Here is a 21,662-nt window from a genome sequence, read left to right on the forward strand (position 1 = left end):
AAAGTCGGGGAGTTCAGGAGAAACCTCTTCACCCGGGGAGAATGTGGGACTCGCTCCCACGGGGAGTGGGGAGAATGTGGGACTCGCTCCCACGGGGAGTGGGGAGAATGTGGGACTCGCTCCCACGGGGAGCGGGGAGAATGTGGGACTCGCTCCCACGGGGAGCGGGGAGAATGTGGGACTCGCTCCCACGGGGAGCGGGGAGAATGTGGGACTCGCTCCCACGGGGAGTGGGGAGAATGTGGGACTCGCTCCCACGGGAGTGGGGAGAATGTGGGACTCGCTCCCACAGGGAGTGGGGAGAATGTGGGACTTGCTCCCACGGGGAGTGGGGAGAATGTGGAACTCGCTCCCACGGGGAGTGGGGAGAATGTGGGACTCGCTCCCACGGGGAGCGGGGAGAATGTGGGACTCGCTCCCACGGGGAGTGGCGAGAATGTGGGACTCGCTCCCACGGGGAGTGGGGAGAATGAGGGACTCGCTCCCGCAGGGAGTGGGGGAGAATGTGGGACTCGCTCCCACAGGGAGTGGGGGGAATGTGGGACTCGCTCCCGCAGGGAGTGGGGAGAATGTGGGACTCGCTCCCACGGGGAGTGGGGGAGAATGTGGGACTCGCTCCCACGGGGAGTGGGGAGAATGTGGGACTCGCTCCCACGGGGAGCGGGGAGAATGTGGGACTCGCTCCCACGGGGAGCGGGGAGAATGTGGGACTCGCTCCCACGGGGAGTGGGGAGAATGTGGGACTCGCTCCCACGGGGAGTGGGGAGAATGTGGGACTCGCTCCCACAGGGAGTGGGGAGAATGTGGGACTTGCTCCCACAGGGAGTGGGGAGAATGTGGAACTCGCTCCCACAGGGAGTGGGGAGAATGTGGGACTCGCTCCCACGGGGAGCGGGGGAGAATGTGGGACTCGCTCCCACGGGGAGTGGCGAGAATGTGGGACTCGCTCCCACGGGGAGTGGGGAGAATGAGGGACTCGCTCCCACAGGGAGTGGGGAGAATGTGGGACTCGCTCGCACAGGGGAGTGGGGAGAATGTGGGACTCGCTCCCACAGGGAGTGGGGAGAATGTGGGACTCGCTCCCACGGGGAGTGGGGAGAATGTGGGACTCGCTCCCACAGGGAGTGGGGAGAATGTGGGACTCGCTCCCACGGGGAGTGGGGAGAATGTGGGACTCGCTCCCACGGGGAGTGGGGAGAATGTGGGACTCGCTCCCACGGGGAGCGGGGAGAATGTGGTGTTCAGAATGAGATTGTTGTTGAAGAAGTGGTTGTAATGCGTGTGATGTCATCTCCTCAGATCAAACCGTCACTCCGCCTGACTCCACCACCGCCTGGCCTTTAACCTCGCCGTCGACAGGCCCTTGGCCTACCACAAGGTGATGAAGAGAGAGGTCCGCGAGGTTAATCTGCTCGGCACCAATCCGCAAGGCCCGGCTTCCGTGACTGGCCACGGCCTCTCGCCTCCCTTGCCGAGTGACCGTGAGCCTGGTGAAGGCCTCAGCCCGTTTCCCAATACGATGCTCCAGATCGGAGATCAGAGGTCGCCGAGTACACCTGACACCTAGGAGGCCGTTCAGCCCATCTACCCGCTCTCCGAATGAGCAGTCCGCATGCTGCCATTCTCCCCCCCAACCTCCCGTAACCCTGGCACATTCTCCCTCACTGATCACAATCTAATCCGCTCTGGAAAGCCTCGATCGAACCTGCCTCCACCACGCTCTCGGACAGTGCCTTCCCGATCCTAAACCCTCGCTGGGCGAATAGATTCCTCCTTCAGTCTCCGTCGCTCCTTCAGAAAATCCCCTTCAATCTGTGCCCCTCTCGCTCTCGACCCCTCCACCAATGGAAACGGTTTCTCCCTCATCGACTCTGTCCCTGGACCCCCCTCCCTCCCCCTGATGATTTTGATCACCCCGTTCAAATCTCCCGCCGACCTTCTCCCCTACCGGGGAACAGTCCCAAATTCTCCGACCGATCCGCATCCGAGGCCTTCAGAAAGGCTCCGATCGCCAACTCGTCACCGGCCTCCCGTCGTCCAACCGCTTCGCCAACCTTTCCTCGGGGGGGGGGGGAAAGGGTCAGGGGTCACATGGGGACGGGGACACGAGGTTGAGGCCCTCAGGCATGGTTCGCCTCAGGCTGAGCTAGGCCTTGGATGCCGCCACTCAAGACCCGGGCCTCGCTTCCCACCGCGGTCGCCAACCCTCACAGGGTTGGCCTTGGTGCCAAGCCTTGGCGGCACCCATCACATGTGCCTGAAGGCTATGGAACTCCTCCACTAGGCCTCACAGTCACTGGAATGGAGAGGACTAATTTGGTTAGGATTATATTCATTGGCGGTTAGAAGAGTGAGAGGGGATCTCATAGAAACATACAAAATTCCAACAGGATTGGACGGGGTAGATTCAGAAAGAATGTTCCCGATGGTGGGGGAGTCCAGAACTCGGGGGTCATAGTTGAGGGTCAGGGGTAAACCTTTTAAGACCGAGGTGAGGAGAAATTTCTTCACCCAGAGAGGGGGGAATCTGTGGAATTCAACACCGCAGAAAGTAGTTGAGGCCAAAACATTGTGTAATTTCGAGAAGGAATTAGATTTAGCTCTTGGGGCGAAAGGGATCGAGGGATATGGGACGGGGGGGGGGGGGGCGATCAGGGTGTTGAACTTGATGATCAGCCCATGATCGTAATGAATGGCGGAGCAGGCTCGAGGGGCCGAATGGCCTCCTCCGGCTTCTGTTTTCTACGTATGTTTCTGTCGTAGGGAACGGGAAGAGGGCCATTCGACCCCTCGAGTGAGCTCCCCACATCATACTTTCCCCCCCCCCCCCCCCCTCCAAGGAAAACAACCCCGGGGCCTAACCAGCCTCCCCCCATAGCTGAGACGCTCCAGCCCAGCAGCATCCTGGTGAATCTCCCCTGCACCCTCTCCAGCGCAACCACATCCTCCCTATAGTGTGGCGACGAGAACAGCACTCAGTACTCTAGCTGCGGCCTAACCAGCCTCTCCTCATAGCTGAGACGCTCCAGCCCAGGCAGCATCCTGGTGAATCTCCCCTGCACCCTCTCCAGCACCATCGCATCGTTCCTGTACCTTGATTCCCTGAGAACCCCCCCCCCCCCGCCCCCAACACCCAAACGTCGGCCAACCTACATGAAAGGCTTCAGTTCCACGGATCGGTCGGAGGATTGGGACTGTTTTCCTCGGAGGACAGGGGAGTTGATCGAAAGCGTGAGTGGGGGATAGAGTCGATGGGGGGGAAGCGGTTCCTATTGCTGGCAGGATCGTGATGGGGAGGCGGGGGGGGGGTGGGGGGGCGGCGACACAGATTTAAGACGATCGGCTGAACGAGCAACGGTGACAGGAGGAGAAACCTTTGGGCCCGTGATGGGGTTAGGATCGGGTCGGCGCTGCCCAAGACTGTGGGGGAGGCAGCTTTGATCGAGGCTGTCCAGAGGGGAACTGGATTGTGGATTGCGGGGAGGATGTGCGGGGTGAATAAGCGACGTGGATGCGAGCCGTTGGCGATGACGTTCGCTCTGTTTTCTCGGCCCTCAAGGGACGTTCGGGGACTCCACTTACGCCTCTGCTCTCTCTCTCCTCACACAGCCCCCCACGGCCCCAGGAGTGCCTCGCGGAAGAGCCGGTTAAAGGTACAGTCCATTCACTCCACCCGATCGCTCCACTCGACACCGTCTCCCGCCGGGTTCCGCTCCAGCCCAACGGAGGGGACGGGAGAGGGCCGTTCGGCCCCTCCAGCCGGCCGGGCCTTGGGGACTCAGCCCCCATTCTTTCGACGCCCGGCTTCCCGGTTGGCTAAATCGCCCCCCCCCCCCCCCCCCCCCCCAGTTATCCCTCAAAAAGAAAACCCTTGAGATCGCCGATGGGTGGTCGCTCGGGGCAAGGGTGGGATTTTCCCACCATTCCCAGGCGGGATCTTCAAGCGCGGAGAGGATGAACCAGTAAGGTCAAGTTGAGTAAGGTCCCCCTCCCCTGCAATCCCCTAACAATGGGACGTTGTGATATGTGGAGTTGTTGCCCCTCCTCTTTCCCAATCCCCCACCCCCCCCGCCGCCACCCTAGCCGGGTGGGACCTGTCCATGCCGGGAGAAGAGGTCGTGCTCCGGGGAACGAGGTTAATCGGGATTACTTTTCCGCCCTCCCCCCAGATTACATCACGCGTTGCGACTTCAACGAGAACCTTCGCCCGTACTGCCACTGGGCCCAGAGTTGCCAGTCGGATGAGGGCGAGTGGATCAGAACAAACGGGGAGACCCCCACCAAGCGCACGGGACCCTCCCGTGACTCCCCAGCCCCTTGGGGGGACGGGCAGGCAGGTAAGCAGGTGGCGAGCGGAGGAGAGACGCCCTCCGAAGGGGCACCGGCGGCGGAGGGGAGGGTGGAGGTGATGGGGGGGGGGGGGGGGGGATTGAACAGCAAAAGGCAAACCGGCTGAACCAATCAGCTTCTCCCTGAGTGATTCGGTACCATGTGACTCCCGGGGATTCTGAATCACGTGGCTGGGAATCACGTGACCCCAATTTGGGAGCTCCCAGCCTCGTTGCTGGGTCTGGGGCAGGCGGTGGAGCGTTTGTGGCCTGAGAGGCTCCCGGCCTTCCCTGCAGGGACTAGTCGGGCCGAAGGACTTCCTTCAGAGCCGTATCGATGAGCGACAGTGGGGCGAGGCCTACATCTGTTGCCCTCCCCTAATTGCCCTCAAACTGAGTGGCGGCCATTTCAGAGAGGCTCAGAGTCGGCGGCTCAGAGTCGACCGCATTGGCTGCGGGGTCTGGAGTCACAGGTAGGCCAGACCAGGGTAAGGAGGGCAGATTTCCCTCCCTAAAGGACATTAGTGTCCCCCAGAAGCCTGGGGCCTAAGCTAGCCCAGTGATTTCACCGCTCAGCCCCCACCATTTTGAGAGAGTGGAGACTTTTATTTTGCGTCGGGACCCCGCCTCCCTCCCCGTGTTTATAACCCGGTCTTATCTTATCTCTGGGGCAGGTTACTACATCTACCTGGAGGCCAGCAACCTTGTCCCCGGGCAGTCGGTCCGCTTGGAGAGCCCCGCGCTGAACGTCAGCGGGGACGTGTGCGTCGAGTTCTCCTACCACATGTACGGGCCGCTGGGCGACGGGGGCGACGCTCGAGGTGCTGCTGGGCGAAGGCGGGAGGGAGGCGCCGCTGTGGAACCGGACCCTGCCCCAGAGCCACGCCTGGCTGCCGGGGGCGGTCACCGTCCCGGGCCAGACCGACAGGAGCATCCAGGTGAGAGGCCGCACCATCGGTGGAGGTTGCTAAATCTGCTTGGGCCCGTCCCTGGAAGTTTCGCCCCCCCCCCCCACCCACCTCAACATTGACCCCCTGACAAGCCCACCCTGATTAGCCCCGAGCCAATCGGGAAGCCAGACCCGTCCACCCCCGGCTCTCTGTCAAAACCGGCCTACCCCACTCCAACAGCCTTCTTCACAGCCCGAAATCGAAGTCCACTGGTGAAATTGAACGGGGGGGTGGGGGGGGGGGGGGGGGCCCCGCACGGATCATTTTTCTCAAAGTCCCCAATGACGTCCCCCCCTGACGTGGCTACCTCACGGGCCCTGCGGACTAATCATTCATTGCCACGGACGCCTGGAGGCGCGGAGATTTTATCTTCGAGAGGAAGGTGGGGAACTCCGAGGAAATGACCCAAATTCAGCCAACTGCGCCGGGAGCCCGAGCATAATGATCCTTTCACTCGGTCTCCACGTCCTCATTAATTTAGTTCAACGACGAGGAAGCTCGTTATCTCGCTGAAGTGAAAACCTCAAGCGGTATTGTTAACAGCTCTGTAACCTTCATACATTCCCCCCCCCCCCACCCCTCCTCGGCAGGTATCAAACCAACTCTTTAAAGGTGTCAGGTTTTCCCCGTACCGGCCTCCCCGAACAGGCGCCGGAATGTGGCGACTAGGGGCTTTTCACAGTAACTTCAATTAAAGCCTACTTGTGACAATAAGCGATTTTCATTTCCGTGTTCCCAACAATTAACTCCCTTCGCAAGACGCCTGCGCCCATCCAACAGCTAGGCCACCCTCCTATTCCGCTCCCTCTGTTTGAGGCCCGTCGATTTGTCTTTACCCCCCCCCCCCTACCCCCGTGGACACCCTCGATCAAGTCAAACCGTTTGGGTGACTTCTCTCCTTTCGTTACTCATTAAGAAGTCTTACAACACCAGGTTAAAGTCCAACATGTTTGATTCAAACACTAGCTTTCGGAGCGCTGCTCCTTCCTCAGATGAATGAAAAGGTATGTTCCAGAAACATATATATAGACAGATTCAAAGATGCCAGACAATGCTTGGGATGCGAGCATTTGCAGGTCCAACTCCGGCATCCCCACATCTTCGTTACTCATGGAGATGGTGAAATTGAACCCCTCCCCCCACCCTGACACCTTATTCACCCCCCGCCCCCAACCCCACTGAGGTACCCTCAATAATGACGCTTAGAGTGTAAACGGTAAAGAAGGCTTCAATGGACTAAGAACTATGCTCGAGCTGAGACAAGTGCTGACTGCTGCACAGCCCACAAGGCAGCCCCTTCATATATGGCTTACAGATGGGCGGAGCCAGAGGCGGAGTCCCAACGGTTCCAAGCCTGGTCTTAAAGGGGACATCACTTACATGATGACAAGGCAGTAACCGTTCATCACACGCACGTTGCCCTCAGGAGATAGCCTCCAGTCAGGACCCTCTCGCGGTCCGGTCCGTCTCCAGGGGCAACCCAGCAGCTCCCCCAGCTTTTGCCTAGACCTGGTGAGGCCTGACGCTGGATTCCAGGCCGTTACCAGTGGCGCCAGGCCCTTTACGTTGGTTGGCCTGCGCCCGGGCCTGTGCCTGGTCGCTTAGGGGACGTGCGATTGGAGGGGCAATCTGGGGGAACGGGCTGCTCCTCGTTGGCACGGGGGGCGCTGCAGACTCTATTCAGGCTTAGGGGAGGGCCTCTTTCTCGTGACTAAAATCACCCCGAAGGGGCCTCGCAAGGGACAAATATGGCTGACGCAGAGCCAAGGAAAGAGACATCGGAAACCGATAGAAAGCTTCGTCAAAGGGGCGGTACTATCTTAAAGAGGGAAGTGGAGAGATGTAGGGAGAGAATCCCAGAGCTTAGGGCCTTTCAGGCAACTGGAAAGACGACTGCCAATGGCGGAGCAATCAGAATCAGAGTAGCGCCGCGATCTCGGAGGGCTGTGGAGACGGGAGGGGGGGTTACCGAGATAGGGAGGGACGAGGCCCTGGGAGCTATTTGAAAACCAGGAGGGGAATTTTGAAGTTTTTTTCCAGTATTGACCCTGGTGGCCTTTTTTTTCTGACCAGATCATCTTCAAAGCAGTCCGAGGTTCGTCTGAAGAGGGGGACATTGCCGTGGACAACGTCGCCGTGGTAACCGGACGCTGTTTCTGTGAGTTCGCCCGACGGTACGGGCTGCTTCGTGGGAAGGGGGCTGCGTACGGTTTTGGACTTCTGGCCTAAGCAAGGATATAATTGCGATGGAATCAGTTTCGCGGGAGCTCACTCTGCTGGGGCGAAAGGGAATCGCAGGATCCCTCCAGTGCTGGAGGAGGCCATTCGGCCCATCGAATCGGCACTGGCCGTCGGACAGAGCACCCAACCTAGGACCACACCCCCGCCCTATCTCCACAACCCTGCCTAACCTGCACATCTTTGGCCACCAAGGGGCAATTTATCGCGGCCAATCCACCCTAACCTGCGCGTCTTTGGGCTGTGGGAGGAAACCGGAGCACCCGGAGGAAACCCACGCACACACGGGGGAGAACGTGCAGACTCCACACAGTCACCCAAGGCCAGAATTGAACCCGGGTCCCTGGCGGCGTGAGGCAGCCGTGCCAACCCGCTGTTATCCAATGAGTAAGGTTGGGGCCTAGATCCATTGGACGAATCCTGAGGGTGGGGGTGCAGAGCGGGGCTAGACAGGGTGGGGGCTGGGAGGATGGCCTATTCTTTCTCCTACTCCTTGTGTTTTTGTCACTGGATATTTAACAACAGGCAATTCACGGGTGATACTAGAATTGAGAGCGGAGAGGTGAGTTCGTAAAAGTCTCCGAAATTGTGAGCGAGTTCGATTGGACGGATGTCTCCGCCTATTTCCTCGGAGTCCAAAAGCTGAAGCTGCCTGAGAGTGGCGACGGGGCCGTCTGCTTTTTCACCTTGCAACCATCAGGAGAAATGCAGGAATTCCAAACTTCAGGGGCGAGATTCTCCGACCCCCCGCCGGGTCGGAGAATCGGCGGGGGGCTGGCGCGAATCCCGCCCCCGCCGGTTGCCGAAGTCTCCGGCACCGGAGATTCGGCAGGGGCGGGAATCGCGGCCGCGCCGGTTGGCGGGCCCCCCCACCAGCGATTCTCCCGCCGCTAGAATGCCTGTCCCGCCGGCGTGGATTATACCACCTACCTTACCGGCGGGACAAGGCGGCGCGGGCGGGCTCCGGATTCCTGGGGGGGGGCGCGGGGCGATCTGGCCCCGGGGGGGTGCCCCCGCGGTGGCCTGGCCCGCGATCGGGGCCCACAGATCCGCGGGCGGGCCTGTGCCGTGGGGGCACTCTTTTCCTTCCGCCTCCGCCACTGTCTCCACCATGGCGGAGGCGGAAGAGACTCCCTCCACTGCGCATGCGTGGGAAACTGTCAGCGGCCGCTGACGCTCCCGCGCATGCGCAAAGTCATTTCCGCGCCAGCTGGCGGGGCACCAAAGGCCTTTCCCGCCAGCTGGCGGGGCGGAAATCAGTCCGGCGTGGGCCTAGCCCCTCAAGGTTAGGGCTCGGCCACTCAAGATGCGGAGGATTCCGCACCTTTGGGGCGGCGCGATGCCGGACTGATTCGCGCCGTTTTTGGCGCCGGTCGGCGGACATCGCGCCGATTACGGAGAATTTTGTGCCTGATGTTCGCAACAATCCACACCGCCGGGAGGAGAGGCTGCTGATTGGTTGGCGAGTCGAGCCAATCAGAGTGGGCTCCCGAAATCTTTCGCCCTTACCCCACGTCTGGCCTACATGTGACTCCAGACCACCCCCTTCCCCCACACACAACCATGTGGTTGACGCTTAACTGCCCTTTATCAAATGGCCGCCATATTGGCGAGGGCACCCTTGGTGCGAATGGCCAATTGCCAAGTAATGCGAGGGTGGTACAAGTCCAGCTATAGTCTGACGCCAAGAGTATTGGCTGCAACCGGGCCTGTTTGAAGGGCTCATTCAAGGAGCCCTGACAAGTTAGCTGTCGTTCTGCTTTAATGGGGCCTTTAGCATGAGTGATTTGTTACGTTCTCGGTGTAACATAAGCAGCTTCCTTGTGGTGCACTTGGCAAAGGAAGGTTCAGACGTGGACATAACTTCAACATGTTTATTAAACTATTTACACTTCTATTACTCGGGTTCGACACTACTGCTAATCCTACTATAGCTACCCAGGCTGACTAACCAGTTGCTGCAATCCACGTGGTGGGTGTAATATTGAATCAACCCTGTGCCTCTCCTCACTGACTGTCTCCACTGGAAAGAGGCAGATCATGTGTGTGGTGTCCTTTATATATGGGTTGGTGTAATGCCCCCCTGTGGTCGTGTCACCTCCGCATGTATCGTGAATGTCCATTGGTCGTGTCCTATCTACCTGATCTATTGGTTGAGCGTGTGTGTGTGATGTTTCTGGTGCTCCCTCTAGTGTCTAGCTAGCCTACATGTATTTACATTGATGCACATCACCACAGTGAGTACTGCAAGTGGTTAGGGAGTCAAATCGAATGTTGCCATTTATTGCAAGGGGAATAGAATATAAAAATAGGGGTGTTTACTGGTGAGGTCACAGCTGGAGTACTGGGCACAGTTTCGGTCTCCCTATTTGAAAGGGGAGATAAATATAATAGCTGGTGTATAATTGGGCGAAATTCTCCGGCCCTTGGGATTCCTTGGGGCGGGATTCTCCGACCCCCCGCCAGGTCGGAGAATCGCCGGGGGTCGGCATGAATCCTGCCACCCACCCCCCCCGCCGCCCGAATTCTCCGGCCCGCGATGGGCCGAAGCCCCGCCCGTTTTTTTTGCCAGTCCCGCCGGCGTAAATTGGAGTAGGTCCCTTCCCGGCGGGAGCTGGCAGCGCAGGCGGCCTCCGGGGTTCTTGGGGGGGGATCTGACCCCGGGAGGTGCCCCCACGGTGGCCTGGCCCGCGATCGGGGCCCACCGATCCGCGCATACTATGCCGTGCATACGGAGCTCTCTGCGCAGGCGCGGGGATGACGCCAGCACATGCTGGCGCTCCCGCGCAGGCGCAAACTCGCGTTGGCCGGCGGAGGCCCTTCCCCGCCGGCCGGCGCAGCACAAACCACTCCGGGGCGGGCCTAGCCCCTGAAGGCCCGGAGGATTCAGCACCTTTGGGGCGGCCTGACGCCGGCGTGCTTCACGCCACTCCTCGGCGCCGGGACACCCCCGCCCCGCCGGCTAGGGGAGAACCCCGCCCCCTGTTGCCGCCGCAACGCAACCCGGCCCACCGGTTTCCCGGCGGTGTTGGGGTGACTTCAACGGGCAAGTGGCGGGAAGAGAGATTCAATCCACCAGCGAATGGCGCCCCCACTATTCGTAATTAACACAGAGCGCAAGAGCAAGGAGGCCGAACGTTGGTTCGGCCACGGCTGGAGTACCGCGGGCAGTTCTGGTCACCACGCTATAGTGTGGATGTGATCGCGCTGGCGAGGGTGCGGAGGAGATTCACCAGGATGCTGCCTGGGCTGGAGGGTCTGGGCTATGAGGAGAAATTGGATAGGCCGGGGGGGGTTTCCTTGGAGCAGCGAAGACTGAGAGGGGGGATTGAGGTGGATAAGATTACGAGGCACACAGATATGGGGGACGGGAAGGCACTTTCTCCATGAGTAGAGAGGTCAATAACCAGGGGGCAGAGATTGAAGGTGAGAGGCAGAAGGCTAAGAGGGGAGTTGAGGAGAAACCATTTCACCCAGAGGATTGTGGGAGTCCGGAACTCGCTGCCTGAAAAGGGGGGGTTGTTCGGGCAGCACGGTGGACGCAGTGGGTTAGCACTGCTGCCTCATGGCGCCGAGGTCCCAGGTTCGATCCCGGCTCTGGGTCACTGTCCGTGTGGGGTTTGCACATTCTCCCCGTGTCTGCGTGGGTTTCGCCCCCACAACCCAAAGATGTGCAGGCTAGGTGGATTGGCCGCGTTAAATTGCCCCTTAATTGGAAACAAATGAATTGGGTACTCTAAATTTATTTTAAAAAAGAATAACCCTAACCCTAACCCTAACCCTAACTCTCGTAACATTTAAGAAGTGTTTAGATATTCCCTTCCGCAACCTCCAAGGGCCAAGCGCTGGAAAACGGGATTAGTGCGGTCAGAACTGATGCACCGAATGTTCTCCTGTCAACGCCCACGGATCTGTAACGCGTCGGACGCCGTTCCGGGAAGGTTCACGCGACGCCTCCCCGGAACGAGGATAGGCCGGGGCTGCACCCATTGGAGATCAGGAGAACGAGGGGGGGGCTCTTGTTGAAACGTGTAAGACAGAGATGAAGGGGGAAGTGTTTTTCCCCCTCACGGGGTTGTCCGTGCTGAGAGTTCTCGTCCCCCCTTTGACCTTACTCAAGGCTGGTGTTGATTTTTTGATCGCCAAGGGTGTCGAGAGTTATGGGGTGGGGTGGCGCGGGGCGCAGGGCGGAGGGGGGGGGGGAACAGATTTGAAAGTGGAGTTGGGACCACCGCCGGTGATCTGTTGGAGGGGCCGAAGAGACTTCTCCTGTTCCCGCGTTCCCCCAGTTTGCTCCACATGGGCCTGCTCGCCGCATGGGTTTTCAGCATCTGCAGGCCACCTTGACCCAGCCCCCCCACCCCTACCCCCCCCCCTCCCATTCCCGTCTCCCGGTCAACACTGGCTGCACCCGCCGGAATCTTCCGGAAATCCCGTCGACGAGGGCTTGGTCGGGAAACACGCGACCGGCGAGGTAGGCCGCAGGATTCCCCCGCCCTCCATCTTCCCCTTTCTCAAATCCCTCCACGGCCTCGCCGGGGGGGCACGTGCTTCAAAAACGTTCCCCGCGAGGCGTTTGAAGACCTTTCTTTGAATCACGCGGCGGGGGGGGGGCGCTTGAGTGTAGCCGGCCGCGTTTAAGTCGAGGGGATCGCTGCATCGTTCAGATCCCTGCGAGCCGCGCGCAAAATGTGAGAACAAGGGCGTTCCCCCGCCTCACCGTGTTTCTCGCACTGTTCCACACAGCTTGTCTCAGCGGCTGCGACTTTGATGAGGACATGTGCGGGTGGAAGGCCGAGATATACGCGGGCGATGGAGCTGACGAGGGCTGGATCCGGGGAATAGGCCACGCCGTCGACTTCTCGAAGCCTGGCTGTGAGGAAACACTTCCTTGTTATTCATTCTCGGGCGGTATATTCGGGTTCCAAGTATAACTCGGCGAATCGCCCCTCCCCCCCCCCCGTATTCCTCCGGCCCGCAATGGGGCAGGGGCGTGAGCCGCTTTCCCAGCCGCTGTCTTGATCTCTTCTCTCTCCTCTTGCAGTTGGCAGCTACATGCTGATTGATTCAACGTACAACCAACCAGGTCACAGGTTCCACTTGACGAGTCCGCAAGTCCTCTCCTCCCAGTGTCTTTCCCTCACCTTCCAATATTCCTTCTCCGGGACGCCGAGCTCAATGACAATAAATGTCTACACAGAGCGACAAGGCAAGTGCGAACCTTCTCTCCATTGCTATTAATTTAATAATAATATACATACTCACATGTGCAGACACACACGCACTCTAATGTGTACACACACGCACTCTAATGTGTACACACATGCACTCTAATGTGTACACACACGCACTCTAATGTGTACACAGACACACTCTAATGTGTACACACACGCACTCTAATGTGTACACACACGAACTCTGTGTACACACACACTCTGATGTGTACACACACGCACTCTAATGTGTACACAGACACACTCTAATGTGTACACAGACACACTCTAATGTGTACACACACGCACTCTAATGTGTACACACACGCACTCTAATGTGTACACACACGCACTCTAATGTGTACACACACGCACTCTGTGTACACACACGCACTCTGTGTACACACATGCACTCTAATGTGTACACACACGCACTCTGTGTACACACACGCACTCTAATGTGTACACACACGCACTCTAATGTGTACACACACATGCACTCTGTGTACACACACGCACTCTGTGTACACACACGCACTCTGTGTACACACACGCACTCTGTGTACACACACGCACTCTAATGTGTACACACACGCACTCTAATGTGTACACACACGCACTCTAATGTGTACACACACGCACTCTAATGTGTACACACACGCACTCTAATGTGTACACACACGCACTCTAATGTGTACACACACGCACTCTGTGTACACACACGCACCCTAATGTGTACACACACGCACTCTAATGTGTACACACACACACACACATGTACACACACACACACACATGTACACACACACACACATGTACACACACACACACACATGTACACACACACACACATACACATCCAACTCTTTGGTTGCAATAAGACAAGCCCGTTTGCAAATCATTTTCTGATATTCCTCCTACATTCCCCTCACCCTGACACTTTGTCAACCGTTCTGTTTTGCCACACTAGGATCTTTGGAAAGGCAATCCCTCAAAATTTCTGGAACCCCGGAGCAGGAATGGAGCAAGGTGCAGGCTGTGCACTGCGGGGCGACGCCCGTTCAGGTAAAGGGACGGGCAGTGAAGGAGGGCGCTGAGCGATTCCGGGGCGAGCTCCCCACGAGCGTCTAGATTCCCCCCCCCCCCTCCCCTCGAGAAGCTGAGAGGCGGAACCCGGCTGCCTGCCGAGACTCACCCACTGACCGGCATAAAAACAAGGAGCCGGGTCAGCCACTCGAACCCTCGAGCCCGCTCCGAGATCCCCCTGTCTCGTCCCCGGCAACCTTTAATTCCCTCGCCCAACCAGAATCTGTCCACCTCCATCGTAAAAACTATTCGGTGACCCCGGCCTCCATCGCCCCCTGAGGCAGAGGCTTCCAAAGTCGCACACCCCTCCGATAGAAAGAAAATTCTCCTCATCGCTGTGGTAAAAGGGCGACCCCCTAATATTAAAGCCCCCACCCCCGGGTTCTGGGCCCACCCGCAAGGGGAAAAATCCTTTCCACGTCCATCTTGTCGAGACCGTGTTGTACCCTCAATAACGACGCTTAGAGAGTAAAACGGTAAAGAAGGCTTTAATAAGCTAAGAACTAGCCTGGTGCCGAGACGGGTGCTAACTGGGTGCCGCCCACAATGCGGCCCCTTATATACGGCTCCCAGGTGGGCGGAGCCAGAGGCGGAGTCCCCCAGGGTTCCAAGTCCGGTCTTAAAGGGGACATCACCTTACATGATGACAAGGGTGCAGTAATACAGTAACCGTTCATCACAGACCGTTAAGGATCTGATAAACCTCAACTCACCCCCGTCCCCCGGTCCGTCAAACCCTTCCTCATCAGCCAACCCGCTCCGTTCCGGGTTTCAATCTCCTCTGAGCCGCCTCCAACACATTTCGCATCCTTCCTGAAATAAGGAGACCCAAACTGCGCTGAGGGCTCGAGATGTGGGTCCCACCAATGCCCCCCGCCACGCCCTGGCGAGATGTTCAACCGCGGATGGATGTAAACCATCCCCTGGGCCCCATTGGAGGAAGACTGGAATCCTGAGCCAATAATTATCCCCCGTCCGCTAAATCTCGGCCTCTGCTCGTGGGGCCGTATTCTGGGCCTTTCCTGACTCCGCGCATCTCGCTGGCGCCCAATGGTGCCGAGCGAGTAATATTTATTTGCCTTAAATTTCCCTCTCCCCTGGGAATCGGGGGAAGGAGGCCATCGCGGAATTCTGACCCTGGGTACAATCCTCGGGCCTGAAGCGAAGGTTGGCGGGTCAGCGGCATTCGAGGGTCACGGGTCAGCGGGATTCGAGGCCGGGGCGGGTGAGTCGGAGAGCGTGTGTTACGATTCTGGTGTGTCTCCTCCAGTTTATTATCGAGGGCGTTTCTGGAGACAACCCGGCCTCGGAACTTGCCGTGGACAAAGTCTGCATCGTGTCCTGCGCTGGTAAGGAAATCTTCAGGTGCCTCACCTCAATCATCGGTAACGCCGTCCAGGAATGTTCTTTTTAACCTCGGGCGCCAATCAGGGAGATAAGACCACAGGAAATTGGAACAGGAGTAGGCCATTCGGCCCCTCGAGCCTGCCTCCATATGCAATCCAATCGTGGGCGATATTGGGTTTCAATTCCATTTGACCGTGTTTTACCGTTGGACCATTTCGGGTCGAACCAATCGAACGGGATCCATCCAACGGGGGGGGCAAATTGGATGTGTGTGGGTGGTGTTAGTGTGTGTGGGGGGCTTGAGGGGGGGGGGAGCATGCCCATAAAGGGGGGTGAAGGGTGGCTAGGAGGGTTGGGGGGGGGGGGTGAAGGCTGGAGATCCAATAATGCGGTCCCGAAAGGGGGTTGGGTAGGCCCGAAAAGGTGGGGGAGGGGGGGGGAGCCCTCATCACCCCCATAGCTCCTCACGCGGGGGGGGGGGGGGGTGAAGGGGGGGTAATGCCCATGGTACAAGGGGTGACATTGCCCGTGGGTGTGGCGGACCCTCAGGCTCTCTTCAAGATAGGGACACCCTTTCAAAATGGCGGCCCGATCTCTGAGGAGCCAGTCCCGCCGGCGTGTTCAGCTCCCCGCTGCTGAAAAGGTTTCTAAGGGCGCGATCGCTGGCTGGGTAGCACTCTCGCTGGAGCACAACGTGGCTGATAGATCCTGGGAGAGGCCTGTCGCAGGCTTCCCTGCGAGGCGTCGGAATCGGACTCGCGCCCGTAAGGGGAGTGACCAAACAGTGCACGCCTAAGTAGGGTTTATACCTACTGAGGCGCACTTACCCGGGATCTAACCACCTCCCGGGATCCACTGGCCTTCCCAACGAGGCTGCAGCCAAAGTGGACCGTGCGGAACGGCACCCGGGGGGGGGGGGAGGGCTCCCGGGCCATGGGGCACCCCTGGGTGGTCAGGGCAAGTGCAGCCTGGCTCCCTGGCCCTGACCCTGGCATCTTGGCCCTGCTACCCTGGCCCTCCCAAGGTGCCTGGGTGGCACTGCCAAGGGTCAGGGCCTGAGGGGGCGAGGCCCATGCCCATGAAAGGAGGGTGGAACGGGGGTTTGAAGGGTGGGGGAATGTGCAGGGCGCGAAAGCAAGGGCCTCCGGGAGGTTGGGACGGGTGGGGGTGGAGGGGGAGGGCCTGAAGAGGCGGGACGCCAAGTGTCCTCACTTTGCGGGGGGGGGGGGGGGGGGAGAGGGGGGGGGGAGGGGTTGGGTAATGCCCATGTGTGTGTGTGGCGGGGGGGGAGATTGCCCATTGGCTGGGAGAGTGTGGGCGACCCACAAGCTGACTCAGAGATCGGGGCACCTTTCAAAATGGAGGCCCGATCTCTGAATTCCGCCCCCCCAGTGCTGAGTAAAAGTTGGTTAAACCGCAGAGAGTAACTCCCCAGGGCCCGACGAGGCGTCATTGGATAGAACCTGCGGGAAACTCCCTGATAAACCCGTCACAAATTAACCAACCATTCCTCGGTCAACCCGGCCCAGCGTGGACAGCCGGTAAATCCCACCCTCACCGTGCCCCGTAACCATGGCTGCGTGTTTCTGGCACAGGTAGTTCTCTGCCTTCACTGAGAAATGGCCGATTAAAACTATAACGGAAGATGAATTCTAATCATTATGGGATAGTAACCATGATGAATTACTGCCTCTCACATTCCCCAAGGAACATAGCAGCCGGTAAAGTCAGTTTGCAATTTCTAAAACTCATTCTCTTCTCTCTAATAAATTAGCAGAAGCTATTACAACAAGTACAGCGTCATCCAGTACTCCTGGGTCCATCGCAACCTCCCAACCAACCACTCGGGTAGAAACTACAGGACCAAGCAATCCTGGGTCAACTCCAGAACCAACCACTCCCAAGTCAACTCCAGAACCGACCACTCCCGGGTCAACACCAGAACGGACCACTCCTGCGTCAACTCCAGAACCAACCACTTCCGAGTCAACTCTAGAACCGACCACACCCGGGTCAACTCCAGAACCGACCACTCCTGGGTCAACTTCAGAACCGGCCACTTCTGCGCCAACTCCAGAACCAACCACTCCAGGGTCAACTCCAGAACCAACCACTTCTGGGTCAACTCTAGAACCGACCACTGCTGGGCCAACTCCAGAACCAACCACTCCTGGGTCAACTCCAGAACCAACCACTCTTGGATCGACTCTAGAACCAACAACTCCTGGGTCTACTCCAGAACCAACCACTCCTGCGCCAACTCCAGAACCAACCACTCCTGCGCCAACTCCAGAACCAACCACTCCTCTGTATACTCCAAAACCAACCACCCTTCGATCAACTCCAGAACCAACCACTCCGGGAGCAACAACTCCGGAACCAACCACTCCTGGGTCAACTCTAGAACCAACCACACCAAGGTCAACTCTAGAACCAACCACTCCTGGGTCAACTCCAGAATCAACTACTCCTGGGTCAATTCTAGAACCAACCACACCAGGGTCAACTCCAGAACCAACCATTCCTGGGTCAACTCCAGAACCAACCACCCCTGGGACAACAACTCCTGAACCAACTACTCCTGGGTCAACCCCAAAACCAACAATTCCTGGGTCAACTCTAGAACCAACCACACCAGGGTCAACTCCAGAACCAACCACTCCTGGGTCAACTCCAGAACCAACGACTCAAGGGTCAACTCTAGAACCAACCACACCAGGGTCAACACCAGAACCAACCACTCCTGTGTATACTCCAGAACCAACCACCCTTCGATCAACTCCAGAAACAACCACTCCGGGAGCAACAACTCCAGAGCCAACCACTCCTGGGTCAACTCCAGAACCAACCACCCTTAGATCAACTCCAGAACCAACCACTCCGGGAGCAACAACTCAAGAACCAACCACTCCTGGGTCAACCCCAAATTCAACCATTCCTGGGTCAACTCCGGAACCAACCACTCCTGGGTCAACTCTAGAACCAACCACACCAAGGTCAACTCTAGAACCAACCACTCCTGGGTCAACTCCAGAACCAACCACTCCTGGGTCAACTCCAGAACCAACCACACCAGGGTCAACTCCAGAACCAACCATTCCTGGGTCAACTCCAGAACCAACCACCCCTGGGACAACAACTCCTGAACCAACTACTCCTGGGTCAACCCCAAAACCAACAATTCCTGGGTCAACTCTAGAACCAACCACACCAAGGTCAACACCAGAACCAACCACTCCTGTGTATACTCCAGAACCAACCACCCTTCGATCAACTCCAGAACCAACCACTCCGGGAGCAACAAGTCCAGAGCCAACCACTCCTGGGTCAACTTCAGAACCAACCACCCTTAGATCAACTCCAGAACCAACCACTCCGGGAGCAACATCTCAAGAACCAACCACTCCTGGGTCAACCCCAAATTCAACCATTCCTGGGTCAACTCCGGAACCAACCACTCCTGGGTCAACTCTAGAACCAACCACACCAAGGTCAACTCTAGAACCAACCACTCCTGGGTCAACTCCAGAATCAACGACTCCTGGGTCAACTCTAGAACCAACCACACCAGGGTCAACTCCAGAACCAACCATTCCTGGGTCAACTCCAGAACCAACCACCACTGGGACAACAACTCCTGAACCAACTACTCCTGGGTCAACTCCAGAACCAACGACTCATGGGTCAACTCTAGAACCAACCACACCAGGGTCAACACCAGAACCAACCACTCCTGTGTATACTCCAGAACCAACCACCCTTCGATCAACTCCAGAACCAACCACTCCGGGAGCAACAACTCCAGAGCCAACCACTCCAGGGTCAACTCCAGAACCAACCACCCTTAGATCAACTCCAGAACCAACCACCCTTAGATCAACTCCAGAACCAACCACTCCGGGAGCAACAACTCGAGAACCAACCACTCCTGGGTCAACCCCAAATTCAACCATTCCTGGGTCAACTCCGGAACCAACCACGCCTGGGTCAACTCTAGAACCAACCACCCCAAGGTCAACTCTAGAACCAACCACTCCTGGGTCAACTCCAGAATCAATGACTCCTGGGTCAACTCTAGAACCAACCACACCAGGGTCAACTCCAGAACCAACCATTCCTGGGTCAACTCCAGAAACAACCACCCCTGGGACAACAACTCCTGAACCAACTACTCCTGGGTCAACCCCAAAACCAACAATTCCTGAGTCAACTCTAGAACCAACCACACCAGGGTCAACACCAGAACCAACCACTCCTGTGTATACTCCAGAACCAACCACCCTTCGATCAACTCCAGAACCAACCACACCGGGAGCAACAACTCCAGAGCCAACCACTCCTGGGTCAACTCCAGAACCAACCACCCTTAGATCAACTCCAGAACCAACCACTCCGGGAGCAACAACTCAAGAACCAACCGCTCCTGGGTCAACCCCAAATTCAAACATTCCTGGGTCAACTCCGGAACCAACCACTCCTGGGTCAACTCTAGAACCAACCACACCAAGGTCAACTCTAGAACCAACCACTCCTGGGTCAACTCCAGAATCAACGACTCCTGGGTCAACTCTAGAACCAACCACACCAGGGTCAACTCCAGAACCAACCATTCCTGGGTCAACTCCAGAACCAACCACCCCTGGGACAACAACTCCTGAACCAACTACTCCTGGGTCAACCCCAAAATCAACAATTCCTGGGTCAACTCTAGAACCAACCACACCAGGGTCAACTCCAGAACCAACCACTCCTGGGTCAACTCCAGAACCAACGACTCATGGGTCAACTCTAGAACCAACCACACCAGGGTCAACACCAGAACCAACCACTCCTGTGTATACTCCAGAACCAACCACCCTTCGATCAACTCCAGAACCAACCACTCCGGGAGCAACAACTCCAGAGCCAACCACTCCTGGGTCAACTCCAGAACCAACCACCCTTAGATCAACTCCAGAACCAACCACTCCGGGAGCAACAACTCAAGAACCAACCACTCCTGGGTCAACCCCAAATTCAACCATTCCTGGGTCAACTCCGGAACCAACCACTCCTGGGTCAACTCTAAAACCAACCACACCAAGGTCAACTCTAGAACCAACCACTCCTGGGTCAACTCCAGAATCAACGACTCCTGGGTCAACTCTAGAACCAACCACACCAGGGTCAACTCCAGAACCAACCATTCCTGGGTCAACTCCAGAACCAACCACCCCTGGGACAACAACTCCTGAACCAACTACTCCTGGGTCAACCCCAAAACCAACAATTCCTGGGTCAACTCTAGAACCAACCACACCAGGGTCAACTCCAGAACCAACCACTCCTGGGTCAACTCCAGAACCAACGACTCATGGGTCAACTCTAGAACCAACCACACCAGGGTCAACTCCAGAACCAATCATTCCTGGGTCAACTCCAGAACCAACCACCCCTGGGACAACAATTCCAGAACCAACCACTCCTGGGTCAACTCTAGAACCAACCACACCAGGGTCAACTCCAGAACCAACTATTCCTGGGTCAACTCCAGAACCAACCACCCCTGGGACAGCAACTCCTGAACCAACCACTACTGGGTCAACTCCAAAACCAAGCATTCCTGGGTCAACTCCAGAACCAAACTCTCCTGGGTCAACTCTAGAACCAACCACACCAGGGTCAACTCCAGAACCAACCAGTCCTGGGTCTACTCCAGTACCAACCACTCCGGGAGCAACAACTCCAGAACCAACCACTCCTGTGTATACTCCAGAACCAACCACCATTGGGTCAACTCCAGAATCAACCTCTCCTGTGGCAACTCCAGGACCAACCAGTCCTGTGTCAACTCCAGAACCAACCACTCCTGAGTCAACTCCAGAACCAACCACCCCTGAGTCAACTCCAGAACCAACCACTCCTCTGGCAACTCCAGAACCAACCACCCCTGGGTCAACTCCAGAACCAACCACTCCTGAGTCAACTCCAGAACCAACCACTCATATGGAAACTCCAGAACCAACCACTGGTGTGATGACCCCTCCAGGTCAGTTCCTCAAGAGGCCAGTAATGTGCCAATAGAAATTGATGACGAGCATTGCCGCCGAGTGTTCTCTCGTCAATAAATTGTCCAGCGGGCAATTTACTGATCAGCGCTCTGCGATCGGTTGTTTGAATGGTCAGTTATTTGTGGTCACTAATTGGAGGGGGCAGTAAAATGGACAATTCGCCTTATCCTGTGGGGTCAGCTGTTCCACCAACGGCACCAGGTGTGTCCCATTTACACATTTCCGGCCCATTCCGCCCTGCGGGGCTCCCAGTGACATCACCAGCTCAGTCACACAGCGCCCCTTCAGTGTGTTGTGAGGAGGTGGGTGACGGGGTATATCGCAGGGCTCTCATTCACCCTGATTTTCTTGGCCGGAGGTTTGCGTAAATTGCTGGAGAGTGGGGGGCGGAGAATCCCGCCCTTTACTTTTGGGAATAAACCATTCTTCTGACTCCACCCCCCCCCCCCT

At 57.5% G+C, this 21,662-nt stretch overlaps 2 protein-coding genes across 2 annotated transcripts in view; both read left to right on the top strand.

Moving 5' to 3' along the window:
- Positions 1 to 12,720, top strand: part of LOC140404585 (uncharacterized) — a 15,405-nt gene extending 2,685 nt beyond the window's left edge. The window contains exons 2-8 of the mRNA XM_072493188.1: positions 1,300 to 1,378; positions 3,610 to 3,653; positions 4,170 to 4,337; positions 5,003 to 5,266; positions 7,352 to 7,436; positions 12,263 to 12,391; positions 12,561 to 12,720. Of these exons, the coding sequence (XP_072349289.1) occupies positions 1,300 to 1,378; positions 3,610 to 3,653; positions 4,170 to 4,337; positions 5,003 to 5,266; positions 7,352 to 7,383 (587 nt within the window). The 3' untranslated portion in view covers positions 7,384 to 7,436; positions 12,263 to 12,391; positions 12,561 to 12,720. The remainder of the gene's footprint in view (positions 1 to 1,299; positions 1,379 to 3,609; positions 3,654 to 4,169; positions 4,338 to 5,002; positions 5,267 to 7,351; positions 7,437 to 12,262; positions 12,392 to 12,560) is intronic.
- LOC140404586 (uncharacterized) lies at positions 10,903 to 21,225 on the top strand. Its single transcript, XM_072493189.1, has 5 exons — positions 10,903 to 10,942; positions 12,561 to 12,725; positions 13,700 to 13,794; positions 15,086 to 15,164; positions 16,937 to 21,225. The coding sequence occupies exons 1-5, from the start codon at positions 10,903 to 10,905 to the stop codon at positions 21,223 to 21,225; spliced, it is 4,668 nt and encodes a 1,555-aa protein (XP_072349290.1).
- The last annotated feature ends 437 nt before the right edge of the window (positions 21,226 to 21,662 follow it).

The sequence above is a fragment of the Scyliorhinus torazame genome, chromosome 31 (assembly GCF_047496885.1).
Source record: "Scyliorhinus torazame isolate Kashiwa2021f chromosome 31, sScyTor2.1, whole genome shotgun sequence".
Lineage (NCBI taxonomy): Eukaryota > Metazoa > Chordata > Chondrichthyes > Carcharhiniformes > Scyliorhinidae > Scyliorhinus > Scyliorhinus torazame.